Source organism: Macaca thibetana, chromosome 1, assembly GCF_024542745.1.
Source record: "Macaca thibetana thibetana isolate TM-01 chromosome 1, ASM2454274v1, whole genome shotgun sequence".
In the NCBI taxonomy this organism is placed as follows: domain Eukaryota; kingdom Metazoa; phylum Chordata; class Mammalia; order Primates; family Cercopithecidae; genus Macaca; species Macaca thibetana.
Genome location: NC_065578.1, coordinates 163,083,794 through 163,098,004, shown reverse-complemented (window position 1 = coordinate 163,098,004; position 14,211 = coordinate 163,083,794). Strand labels below are relative to the sequence as shown.

Below are 14,211 nucleotides of genomic sequence, written 5' to 3'. Positions count from 1 at the left end.
ATATAGGCAAGTCTGTCCAGTTTCTTACCTTCCATTCTACAGCTGATGTGCTATTTAAATAAATGTGTGGAACACAGTGATTCCTTCAGTCCTTTGGATCATACCTATTCAGGGCACCACTGCTTTGTTCAGCAATGGTGACTTCAGTACTCAGGCACCATGATCTTTTACGTCCAGCCATAAATGTTTATGTGCTGTGAAACCACAGCAGTGCTATTTGGAAATGAAGGGCTGTCTCTACATCATTTGCTGTATTATTAATAAATCAAAATTTCCCAATCAAATTAAAAGCAAGCACTATTTCAGAGTTTTTGCAAATTGGGTCAATTCAAGCATCTCCATCACTATCTGGTCCTTACTAAATGCACCTCTCAGGAGAAAAGCTTTGTAGAGGAGAAAATACAGTCTCAATGGGTTTGACTTTCTGTGCTTTCAAATTTTTGTTTGGCATTTTCATTCTGGGACCCAAGTCTTTGGAGGAAATGTACCCATTTTCAGAGTCTAGTCATTGGGTGTGCCTCCCACCTTCACCCAATTAGGAGCTGCATTGGAAGTACAAGACTGGGCTCACAAATTAATTTGATTTCATTTCCTTCTGAGTTTCAGAAATGAAATGGGTTGTGCCGTTCTTTTTCTCAAAGCACTTCCATTCCTGCTCTTTAGAAATACTTCTTATTTCACATTTCATTTTGCCTTAAGTGCTGCCCGTGGGTGAGGGTAATTACTATTTAAAAAGTAGAGAAAAGTGCATTTCTTGCTGTCTGATTTTCAAAACCAAGAACAATCAAGGAATGGATGGTATCATAGTTTTTCAGATCAATTACTAGTGCTTTGTGTTTTGTCATCAGAACTGAATGAGGAACTCGGTGGTGGAGAAATAGTCATTTCCTTATATGTTTCCTGCAGCCTGGATTCTTCCAGCTCCCCTCCCCACCCTTTAAAGTGTGCCACAGATCTGTCTGAACCCCTCCCTTCACTTTTTTCATCCAGTCCAGTGACTACCCTAGTAATGATTAATTGTAATCAGACATTCTCATTTATGGCAATTATGGTAGACGTCTTTATTTTATTTTGTGGAATATCTAGACAAAATGTTTTGACTTTATCTCTGTGCTTCTTGCATTTCATAGGATGGAAGCAAAAGTGCTACAAAGGAAGACTTCAAAAGCTTATAACCTCTCTATCAGAATTAGATAGATATCTTAAAGCAGGGTCATATACATGTACTTCTTTTATATCCTCACAGTACCTAGCACAAAGCTAAATATGTTAGGCACACGATAAATATTACCTGATTGAACTAAATGAGAACTATTGTATCTCTCCCCTGGTTGCTTGATTAAAACAAATTAAGTATAATTTTTTTGAGAATTATAAATACTTCTCTGAGTGTAAAGATGGGAAAATTAGATTTTTGCTACAACAACAATACATTACTTAGTGTACACCAATTTTAAGAAGGTAGTTAAAACAATGATGAATGGAAGGAAAGGAATATATTAAGTGTAAGAGTAAATAAAGCAACATGCTAGAAGAAAAGATGATTTATAAAAAAGAAAAGAGGCCAGGCACAGTGGCTCACGCCTGTGATCCCAGTGCTTTGGGAGGCTGAGGCGGGGGGGGGTCATTTGAGGTCAGGAGTTCGAGACCAGCCTGGCCAGCATGGTGAAATCCACTAAAAATACAAAAATATTAGCCAAGCATGGTGGCATGCGCCTGTGGTCCCAGCTACTTGAGAGGCTGAGGCAGGAGAATCGCTTGAACCTGGGAGGCAGAGGCTGCAGTAAACCAAGATTGTGCCACTGCACTCCAGCCTTGGCGACAGAGCGAGACTCCATCTCAAAAAAAATAAAAAATATAAAAGAAAAGAGGTGGGAAGCTAGGAGATATATATACACACACACACACACATATATATCTACATATATACATACATATATACACATATATATGATATGAAAGTAGTTGAAGGAAGCAAAAAAAAAAAAAAAAAAAGAAAGAACTGCTTCCTTTTATGTTTATAATCCAATAACAACTGAGCTGTGGTGAGAGTGTATTTTCTTTGCTGGCGCAGACTATATGCTCTCTGGTGTGTGTGTGTAAAATTCACACATACAGTGTAATCTGGAATTGGAATTAACCTGTTTTCGTGTCTCCATTCCAAAACTTCCTGGCTACGTCGTCTTTAGCAAGTCACTTTACCTTTTGAGATTCAGTGTCCTCGCCTGTCCAGTGGCAACTATGATGGTATCTACCAGAGAGAATTGCAGTAGGAATTACAGGAAGTATTCTGTGAAATGCTGACATAAAAATTAGAAGTCATCAAAACTAGGCCAGTGCAAGGGTGACATTTATGGAGTCAACAACCCCATGAAGAAAGGACTATTATCCCACTTTGGCAGATGAGGAACCAAGGCAAAGAGAGATGAAGTGGTTAATTCAAGGTCAAGATGCATCTAGTAAGTGGTAGAACAGATGGTCAGATCGAGGCCGACTGGTACCAGAGTTTGTGTTCTTTACCAACATGCCATACTGTTTATCTGGATAACTCAGAGATGCTGCAGAGCTTGCCTTCACGCCGGCATTTAATTTGGTCTTCATGTGTAATTCCAGTGCATGACAGACTCTACGGAAATTCCAAGCAAAACAAATTCATTTCCTTTTTTGTTGAGACTAAATGCATACACTTTTTTTGTGGTTTGGTTAGTTAGTAGTTTGTTTTTGGGGGGAGTTTTCTATATGGCATTGTAAGCACATTGTTACAGTAAATATAAGTTATTCACAAGCAATTTTAATGTGATTGTTGCTTAGTGTTTTAAAATTATTTTAATATTAAGAAAAAACTAAAACTAAGAAAAAATCACTCATAATGCCACCTCTTGAATCAACTTTTTCTTGAATTCTCTTCCAATCTTTGGGGGAAAACATATATCTTAAAAGAGGATTTTTCTCATTTTTCTAAGTAAAATAACTTGCCTGCCCCAGAGACATATTGACGTGCTATCATGGATTTGTGTGGAATGTGAACTTTCAAACGCTGCTACAAGTATGTTTCCATGAAGCACTGTATTAAGGCCATGTTGTTGATAGCACGGGAAAAAAAGTAAATGGTATTACCTCAATACAGCATACAAAATTCCCGTAAAGGCAGCTTGGTACTCACCTGTAGGAGATAAATACGTTTTTTAATTTAGTTAAAACAAATGCTTCTGATCACCTGATAAATGAGGGGAAATCAAAGATGTAAGGAGAAAAACATTAGACACAGCTCTGCAGCCAATAGTGATAAGAGGCATAATTCATCCACCTAATTAATGACTGTAATGACTGCCCTTTGCATAGTGCTTTTCACTGTGTACTTTCACAGGTAAGCCCCATTACAAAGAGTCAGAGAAAGTGTGGGGAAATTTCAGAGGAGGAAGTGCAAAGAGAATAAGATGGGTGTTCAAAGCTGTCCAGATGATTCAGCTTCTATAAGGAAGTGCCTTACCCCTAAAGTGAGGATATTTGATTGTACTCTCCTTTGCAAGTTGAGGAAGACACCATTGCTTAAAATCCTTCTAGGTCAGAGGAACAGTGACAAGCAATTACTGGATGAAACTTTAAACTCGCCACCATTTTCAGCCTCAGCCAGAAGAAATACAATTCACTCATTATAGATTTCCAGGTTTACTTATAGTATTTTCTTAACTGCCCTATTGAGAAAATGATTACTTCTGGAACAAATGAAAATGTTTATACTGACTATTTTGAGATTGGCAAATAGGAATATTAAATGTGCCTTAGTCCACAATATCAGGAATGAAGTCCCAACACAAAGGGAACGCCAGACAGTGATTTTGTATCCCCTTGAAAGCATGTGTGTCATGTCTACACATTGCTTTATAGTGACCTTTTGGACAAACAGAGGAATGCAAGACCCCAGGTGCTCCATAGCCCAATCTTCTGGTTTTTCTTACTAAATACAGCTCACTGTAAATAATGTGGTGAATTTGTCATAGCAGAGGAAAAAGAATAAGACTAGCCTGGATTTTAAAAAATGAGTGACTATCCAGGAAACTGCTCCTTGGAGCTTGAAAAGAGAAGAAAAATAAATAAAATAGCAAAGCCTTTCTCTTAAGCCCAGTGGCTCACAAGTTTGCTCAATAAATGTTTGCAGAATTGAATCTGTTCATAGTTCATTGAGAACTAGAGAAACTAAAATAGCCCCACTGCAAAAAACAGCCCAGGACACCAGTACATTGTATATTAAAATGAGGATTCAGTGTTTCACTTAACCCTATAAGTTAGCTATTATGTTTTAATTGTGTCTTTGAATCAGGCATCTACATAAATGTATATTAAATAGCCTTATTAAGCAAAAAGGAAATTATAATTATCAATAAGATTAAGCACTTTAAATATTCTATATAGTCACAACTTAGTTATGAAAAGAATTCTTTCCTATCCAATATTTTAAAAACTATACACGCACATATGCACACATATATCTATGTATGTATAAAATAATAATGTACTTTGAAGTAGGGTCAGGTTTTAGTATTTGCATATTGTTGCTAATTAACAGCCACTGTAACATCATCCTAAGGGAAAGGTCTACTGGCAACTTATTATCTTCTATCATTGTGTATCATATTAAAATGACAGGCATCTTATACAAGTCATCAAAATTTCAGTGATTAGAATTAAAAGCAATTTAGCTAAAACTGTTTCTATTTTCATGATGAGTGAAATTTATCCAAAGGGGACATCAGTTTAGAGTATTTCTTCAATACCTCCCTTGAATTTAATGACACAAAGGTTACATGTAAGAGAGCAATAAATTAATTTTACTAAGTACATAAAAGATAAGACCAGCTGCTCCTGAAATGAGCACAAACTCTGCATTCAACAATGAAAATATAATTATGTTTGTAATAAAATGTAAGGAAGTTGCAGATCTCTATGTTGTTTCAAGAATAAATCACCCATCCTTCTTAAGAGCTGTGCAATTTGATAAATTATCCTTGAAAGAAATGTTGTCTAAGCCCCCATTTAATAAGCATGTTTGAGCTTTCAGATTAGCATGTAAATAAATGTATAGCTATAAAGTTGTTAGTAAACCAATTGATTTTTTGAGGTCCACCTCACTAATGGTCTCTCACTAAATATATAACCCTATGAAACAAATTAGATTCCTTTCCGTTATAGTGTACTACATTTTCAAGTATGAAATTCTAGTATTTGAACTTATTATTATACACCTGTTAGAACTACATACATCAATATTTAATTAACTCCATCTTAATAATGGAAAATTAATACCAACATATTTGTGTTTCATTTTACTATGGTCTTCCTGGTTCAGGCCTTAACTAGTGATTTTTTTCTTTTCTTTTCTTTTCTTTTTTTCCTTTTTTTTTCCTTTTGAGAGAAGTCTAGCTCTTGTCCCCTAGACTGGAGTGCAGTGGCAGAATCTTGGCTCACTGCAACCTCCGCCTCCTGGGTTCAAACGATTTTCCTGCCTCAGCCTCCCAAGTAGCTGGGATTACAGGCACCTGCCACCACGCCTGGCTAATTTTTGTATTTTTAGTAGAGACGGGGTTTCTCCATGTTGGCCAGGCTGGTCTCGAACTCCTGACTTCAGGTGATCCACCCGCCTCGGCCTCCCACAGTGCTGGGATTACAGGCGTGGGCCACCACACCTCGCCTTTTTTTCTTTTTTTTTTTTTTTTTTTTTTTTTTTTTTTTTTGAGACAGAGTCTTACTCTGTCACCCAGGCTGGAGTGCAGTAGTGCATTCTCAGCTCACTGCAACCTCTGCCTCCCGGGTTCAAGCGTTTTCCCTGCCTCAGCCTCCTGAGTAGCTGGGATTACAGGTGTGTACCACCATGCCCAGCTAATTTCTGTATTTTTAGTACAGACAGGGTTTCACCATGTTGGCCAGGCTGGTCTTGAAGTCTCGACCTCAGGTGATCCACCCACCTCGGCCTCCCGAAGCACTGGGATTACAGGAGTGAGCCACCACTCCCAGATCTTAACTAGTGATATTTACTACAATATCCTTGTATATTTTAAGCTATAGCTACAATTTATTCCATTGATTCCAAGCTTAAATTGATAGTCTTGTCCCATCTATGATTAGTTCTTGATAATCACAGAAGTGAGAAGTACCTTATTATCATCACCTAACTTAGTTAAGTGATTTATTTAAAGATGAGGACACCAAGGTTGGAGATTTATACATACTTGCCCAAGGCTCTTCGTGTGTAAGAGGCAGCATTGACTTAGGTCTCATACCTAGTCTCAGGCTTTTGCCACCACTGCTGTACCATCAGGCCTTGCTGCTCTCATTCACTCATCTATCCCATTCATCCCAGTAAAATTTGTATTATTATTATCTGAAGTAGTTGACTATGTGCAGTTTTTAAAGAATTTACAGCATAGGCACCTTTGTAAAGTAAGGACTTCCCTTGAAGTAGAAAGTTCCCCTGTAAGAGAACTGGCAAAATGATAGTTGAGACGTCACTTTGTGTGCTCTGCAAATAATCCCAACGTGCTCCACAGAGTTCAACAGCTTGTCCTGCCTCTTTCCAGTTCAGGGTTCAGGTTGCCCTGGTACTGACCCTTCTTTCACACACTCTGAAACAGAAACCACAGGAGTTCTTACAACACTTGATGTTTAAATTTAGTGCGTAGATGCCAGCACCTGGCTAAAGCAGGTAGACAGTGCTGTACATGATGCAAGAGCTTTCCTCTAACACACATTAACTGTGGCTTTTTCATGCATAGTTGACTCTATATAAACTGATTGACACCTTTGGGGGTCATCTTTCCACTGACTCATAATTTTTCTCGCTCTTGAAAAAGGTTTCTGTACACCCAGTATTCTCTAGTTAAAGCTGAAAATTCAACTCATCATATTTACACAATAAAAAAAATCCATTCTGCCTTGTTTTTAATTGCAAATTCTACTCAGGGGACTAGTTCTCCTGCTTAGGAGGCAGCCCTGTGCCTTCTCCTAGAGAAGCAAGTGCAGTCAATTATGGTAATGAAATGTCAATAAATATAAAAATTTAATACAGTCTGCTCTGGGTGAGTGGCAGATGAGGACTTGCCTCCCAGACAAATTTGCTGCTGCTGCAAATATTAAATGCACCTAAAAGAGTATCTGGTTGCCTGAGAGCTCTCCAGTAAAAAAAGGATGGGAGCATCAGGTACCAACTGGGCTTTCCCATTACGCTGTAATCGCAGCAGCAAAGTCAGTGCTATCACTGACAGTCTTCCCAACATCTTAACTTATTATAATTTGAACTTCTTATGTCCCCATGAATAATCTAAGATTGGAGGCTAGCAGCACTTTTTTTTTTTTTTTTTTTTTTTTTGAGATGGATTCTCGCTTATTCACCCAGGCTGGAGTGCAATGGCACGACCTGGGCTCACTACAACCTCCGCCTCCCAGGTTCAAGTAATTCTCCTGCCTCAGCCTCCCCAGTAGCTGGGATTACAGGCATGTGCCACCACGCCCAGCTAATTTTTGTATTTTTAGTAGAGATGGGATTTCACCACGTTGGCCAGGCTGGCCTCGAACTCCTGGCCTCAAGTGATCCACCCACCTCAGCCTCCCAAAGTGCTTCGTATGTAAGCGCCACCATGCTCAGCCCCTACTTTTTTTTTTTTAATGAAAAGGAAAATAAGCCTTTTCTTTTTTTGCTTCCAGATAACGGAATTATTCTCCTAAATAAAATTATTGCTGTGTTTAGAAACACATTAATCTGATGTAATCTAATGTAATCATCTGAGAATAGCGGTTTTATGTCATGCTTTTTAGGAAACAGAAAACTAAAGAATAATTTATTTGTATTTATTTTAAATTTTTAAATGAACACTTCTGCTGTTCTATAAAGAATAATTTAAATGTGATTCTTTCATCATCCACAAACATGCAATCTTGAACCATGATTACTTTAAAATGTGGTCTCATAATACAAATGGAAACGTATCTGCCTTTATTTTCCTCATGCACTAGTTAATATTGTATATACATAGAACACTCTTCTGGATTCACTTTTCATGGACAGTATGTTTTTCTTTCACCTTATTCATGAGAGTTAAATTTTTTTATCTTATGTGGTGATGTAATTTTATAATATAAAGAAGGCATATATACTTGAAAAATTTAGGTAGCCAAAACCTGTTTCCTACAAAACTTATCAAAGGTGATTATATTTATCAGACATACTAATTCTGATGCATTTTAGAATCATGGAATGTGCTTCAAACTACTTTCATGGGGAAAATCTCTTCTGTTACCAGTCTGTATTGTGGCCAGGCACGCAGTGGCTTAGGCCTGCAATCCCAGCACTTTGGGAGGCTGAGGCCAGAGGATCACTTCAACTCAGGAGTTCAAGACCAGTCTGGTCAAATAGTGAGACACCCCCATCTCTATTCTATTTTAAAAACCTGTATTGCAATCTGATTTTACCCATAGTTCTTAACAATCTCAGGTGAAATATGTATTGCTGATTCTGATAGTCCTTAAAACTGTGATTCTGTGTTGCAGGTGGACTATTCTATAATAGCATCACAAGCCGGGGCCACCCTCAACAACCTCATGAGTCATGCACAGGAGCTAGTGGCAAAACTTCGTTCTCTCCAGTTTGATCAACGAGAGTTTGTGTGTCTGAAATTCTTGGTCCTCTTTAGTTTAGGTAAGAAATCCTTTTCTCATGCTGTGCTCAACCAACGATTGCTAAATGATGCTGAAGTTCAAATATCTTGTGGTCCATGTATGTTTTTGTTCTATCAATATAATGCCTTTCCTTTCAAATTATGAAATCTTCAAACATGAATATATTTTCATATATGTTTGTACATGATGCATAGCCCTTCCGTGGATAGGTTGGGGAATGGAAAAATGAGTTTATTCAATTGACTCATTCAAATGAGTCCTGTTTTTCTTCCATAATGTACAGATAAGCAATAACCAAATAAAGCTATGACAAAGGTTTAAAACAGACAGCTTAGGAAAGATGTATGGTATCAAATTTTAGCCATCTTTCTCCCATTGATAATTTCTATGTGCCTTTTGTTTCATCTTGCTACTTACTTCTGTTTTTATTCTTCTAAAATGTGAATTGTAATTAAAAACCTGTATTTAAATCTCTATTGGGATTAACTAGAGAATGTTTATAACCCGATGCACCACTATGCAAGTATAAAAGATGACAGTTGTCAAGGGGAAAGGATGCTTCTTTAGGAAAGCTTTGGAAAAGAAAGATAACTAAGCAAGACAGATTAGCTAAATCAAGGTTCTCAGTGAGTCAGTTGAGAAAAATCACCACTGCTTGGAATAAAAAAAGGATTAAGAAGATGGATTTTTATTGACTTCAAAGGAACAGATTTTCCTGCCTGTCCCTTACTTGATTTCTGTATTTTGTTGGCTTAATAAAGCCAACTTAAATAAACTTTTTGCCAAGTCCATTTATTACTTATTGGCAGACAGCTGAGGGAGGCAACTTCCCTTGAATGAAAAAAATGCAGAAATCAGATTCACCAACATATGCTTTTTCTTTAGTCTTCAGTTATAAGATAGTTGTGAATTCATATTCTAAGGAATAAAACAATAAAAAAACTGCAAAGTAAAACAGATGTGTCTACTCTCCAAATTTGGTACTTTATTTTAAAAATTCTTCTTGACAGGACTGCACAACTGTTGCTAATAAAGGGGTAGTTTGAAGTAATAGAACCAGAGTTAATTTTTCACGTATAGTCAACATTTAAAATAAAAAGAGCATTTTCATATTTTGGAAAATGTGATAAATATAGCAAAGAGAAATGTTACTGAAAATTTAAACGGACAACAGAATTTCATAGATGTAACGTTCAAAGGTCTACAATGCCAAGACTAGATCCTGTGTGGTTTCTATATTAACCACAATAAAAAGGAAAGTTCTGTTCAAGTTAAGTCTGCATCTTTTACCCGAGAACAGTGTTTAGAATGTTAAAAAGGAAGATAGCAAGCATAGGCCTGCTTGCTGTAATCGCACAAATTATTCTGGTTTATGGTAAGATCTTAGCCTTTTAAACTAGTACATTTGATCAGTAATTAAATGGAAAATGTGGTAATATATGTGTAAGAAATCTTATAGCATCTTAGTGATAAAATATTTAGAGAGGGTCATCTCACTTCAATGGTATTTTAAATTAGTTGAAGAAATATATTACATTTGAAGATGTACGTATTAACGATGAGCCATCTTTAGTTTTCAGCACTTTTATCTTTCCTTCATCATTTTCCAAAATTATTATATTCTCTGCTAAGACTGTGGGTAGGGGGTTGGGATAGATCTGAGATGCTTTCAACCTTTGAACCTCAAAAATATCTTCCTGAACACCTGGGCCATGTATTTACCAGAACTTTAGTCACACACTCTGTTGTTTAATGAGCACCTGGATTGTTTCAGGAGCCCAGTGCACCAGTGAATAGCTGACCTAAATGTCCATTAAATCCATGTCTATTTGTTGCTTAAGGAAGAAAGGAAAGCATGGCTTTCAGATCAGAGGTAAATAGAATTCTGGCTGAGAGTCTATTTTTTCAGAGAAGCAGGAGAAAAGTAACCGGCAGTAAAATTCAAATAGTTTCTCATTTATGAGTGGAAAAACTTTTTACTCTATAGAAACGGTGGCTAATCAATTTTTTAAATGTCGCCTTTATTGAGGTGTATAGATAATTAACTTTAGGTGCCCCAGCTAGCCCCAAGTGCTGGTTTTACCTGTGATTAAGGGTGAAATCATACCAGAATCACTCTTGAAAGTTAAGGCCAAGTCCTAAGCCGGTATCTGCTGTCCCAGACCTTCCTCCTGAGCCTCGAGTCCCCTGAGTCTGAAGCCTGCTGTTTTTATCTCAGCCCAGCCTTGAGACTCTTTGGTCCTGGAGATAAATGAAGATTTTGTGGACTGGTCAGAGGCCGGGGGCTGTGTTGAGAGATGACTGCAGCAGTATTCTCCTGTGAGAGATGGAACAGTGTTTTCCAGATAGATTTGGTGAGAGAAGGTAGGGTGTGGTCCCAAGCAGGTGCAGCATTCCAAGCTAGAAGCATGGCCAGTGTGAAAGCTTAAAGGCAAGAGAGAGCAAAATGAGTTTGCTGAACTGTTCGTTGATGGATATGGTTTGAGGGAAGCAGCAGATGTGGCTGGAGACATAGACAGGAGCCTGGACATGGACGTGAAAGCCTCAGATGCATTCAACACATACTCACTGAGTGCTTACTATGTGTCCGGCAGTGAAGTAGGCACTGGGGCTGTAGTGGCAAGAAGAAGGAGGTGCCATGGTTTTCATTCTCTAAACAATTAGGAAGTATAGCAGTGTTCTTAAGGGGACAGGGATACAGTGAATAACTTCAGTTTCTGGTAGCAGCATGGAAAGTGGACTGGACCGAGAACAGTGCTAGAAACCCTGTGTTCAGAGGTTTTATTTTTATTTTACTTAATTTTTTTTTTTTTTTTTGCTTTTATTCCTGGCATGCTGTGATTTATTTTATTTTATTATTTTTAGAGGGTTTGTTGTTGTTGTTGTTTCTTTTTTTGAAACAGAGTTTCGCTCTTGGTGCCCAGGCTGGAGTGCAATGGCGTGATCTCAGTTTACTGCAACCTGCACCCCCCAGGTTCAAGTGATTCTCCTGTCTCAGCCTCCTGATTAGCTGGGATTGCAGGTGCCTGCCACCACGCCCAGCTAATTTTTTTGTATTTTTAATAGAGACAGGGTTTCTCCATGTTGGCCAGGCTGGTCTGGAACTCCTGACCTCAGGTGATTCACCTGCCTTGGCCTCTCAAAGTGCTAGGATTACAGGCGTGAGCCACCACGCCTGGCCTAGAGGTGGTTTTAATATTCCATGTGGTTGGACTGAGATGGATATAAACCAGTTACAGGTTTCAAGCCACAAGATGTGGCAGAGTTGAGAGGGAAAAGTCTAGGGTGTGTTTGGGGTTTCTGGATGTCTAGCTGGAATAGAAATATCTGCAGGAACAGTAACTGATCAGTTGATTCAAAGCGGGTCCCAATAGCGTCATTCACTTTCTAATCTAAAAGTCATCATTCTTCACTAAAGTTTATTACTGATGGCACAAAAAGCTTGTGACAGGACTCAAAAGAAAAGTACAGTGGACTCAAGTCCTTCTAGTTTGCTGTCTTACGTTTCCCCCTTCGGATTGTATCCATGAGCACACATCAGTTGGGTAAATCGGTCAGGAAAGGAAATAAGTAAAAAATGCCCTCCAGCACATTTCTCTGTGTATAACATAATAGATTCTGTATGCCCATTCTGTATGCCCAGTCTCTATTAGTTGTTAGTGGTAATGTTTTTGTTACATTTCTAGCACATTGCTTGGTACATAGTATGACTTACAAAATGTTTAATAAATAGGCCAGGTATAGTGGCTCACATCTGTAATCTCAGCACTTTGGAGGCCAAGGTGAGAGAAATGATTGAGCCCCAGGGGTTTGAGACCAGCCTGGGCAACATAGTGAGACCCCATCTCTACAAAATAATTAGCCAGGTGTGGTGGCAGACACCTGTGGTTTCAGCCACTTGGGAGGATGAGGTGGGAGGATCACTGGGGCCTGGGGGCATCAAGGCTGCAGGGAGCCAAGATCATACTACTGCACTCCAGCCTGGGTGACAGATTAAGATCCTGTCTTAGAAAATTAAAAAATAAAAATAAACAAATAGTTTGAAACTTAAAGCAAAGCCTTTACCAAAGCAACTCGTGATAGGTAATAGGAGGTAGTTTAACTAAAAGCCATATTCAAATACAGGTTATTTTTCTGAGACCAGTTTTTCCAAAGAACTCTCTAACAAATATCTCCTCAAAATTAAATTATTTCTGTTATCAGTTTGCATTCTCCCAGTTTATGAGAGGAGATGTTTATTTATAAGCTCTTTGGGAAAGCTAACGTGAAAAAAGATTAGAAAAAATATTACTGGCTAAAACCAGGTGGCAAATGCATTTCTGTTCCAAGCAAATGCAAGATGATAGGCTTTCAGCCCATGTTAAGTAATAGTAGTTAAGACAATGTTGTACAATTCTTTCTTGGCATTGATAGAATCCTGTTTCCAGCAAAATGAATGGAGAAAATATTATATTTGTTCATCATGATAGCTCTTTGCTTCATACTAAATTTCCAAATTTTGAATGTGACACTTGATTATACCATAACACATCCCAGGTAAGGTAAGTTTTGTCCTCATGGAGACAAACCTCCCAAAGAAGATGGGTTGTGGTTGCCTCAGGGAATGACTCAACTGGCCCAGACAGAAAAACCTACTGCCTGCTGAATGTCCTCACCAACCTGTCACCTGATCCTCATCTGCAGAGAAGCAACGGGCATAATTCAAGAATAAAACTGGATGAAGAGTTGCTTGTTTCACCCACAGGTTCAGTTCAGGCATTCTGTAGTGTCTAGTCATGATTTCTTTATCTTAAAAAAATTAAGAACATTATCTTAAATATAAAAGGTCATCTAAGCAATTACTATAATGTCTCAGAATAAACAGTATTGTTTATTAATAAACAATATGACTTGAACACAAGTTGAAAGGGATTTTCAAAATGGATGGGTAAGACCTTCAGGGGTTGAAAGAATTTTATTTTATGATTTCTTCTTCTTAATTTTAGAGACAGGGTCCTGCTCTGTTGCCCAGGCTGGAGTGTAGTGGCATGACCATAACTTTCTGCAGCTTCTAACTCCTAGACTCAAATGATCCTCTCGCCTCAGCCTCCTGAGTAGCTGGGGCTACAGGTCACACCCATTGCCTGGCTAATTTTTAATTTTTTTTATAGAGACAGAGTCTCACTATGTTGCCCAAGCTGGTCTCGAACTCCTGGCCTCAAGCAATCCTCCCTCCTTGGCCTCTCAAAGTGCTGGGATTGCAGCCATGAGTCAGAACATCTGGCCCTCCCTTGAAAAGCCTTTAAAATCGTAATTTGGAAGGAAAAAAACAGTATTTCTAAGGCAAAGCAGAACACTTTTCTCTTTGTTGTGGCTCCTTTAAACTATACAAGTCTGACCCTAAACAAAGTTGGGGGGCAGGGCTCTATGGTTGTTCTGGTTTTCTTTTCTTTTTTTGTTCTTTTATTTTGTATGTGCTAAGTGAAATGTTCTTGTTTTCTTAGTGAAGCAAAGGTCTTTTATCTGTCAAATTTATAAACTGTAAGGTCCATGAACACAGTG

At 38.2% G+C, this 14,211-nt stretch overlaps 1 protein-coding gene across 3 annotated transcripts in view; it reads left to right on the top strand.

Annotated features, from left to right (window-relative positions):
- NR5A2 (nuclear receptor subfamily 5 group A member 2) overlaps positions 1-14,211 on the top strand; it is a 148,169-nt gene that overhangs the window by 83,516 nt on the left and 50,442 nt on the right. For all 3 annotated transcript variants that reach the window (XM_050782329.1, XM_050782340.1, XM_050782350.1), the window contains one exon: positions 8,542-8,689. In XM_050782329.1, coding sequence (XP_050638286.1) covers positions 8,542-8,689 — 148 coding nt within the window. The remainder of the gene's footprint in view (positions 1-8,541; positions 8,690-14,211) is intronic.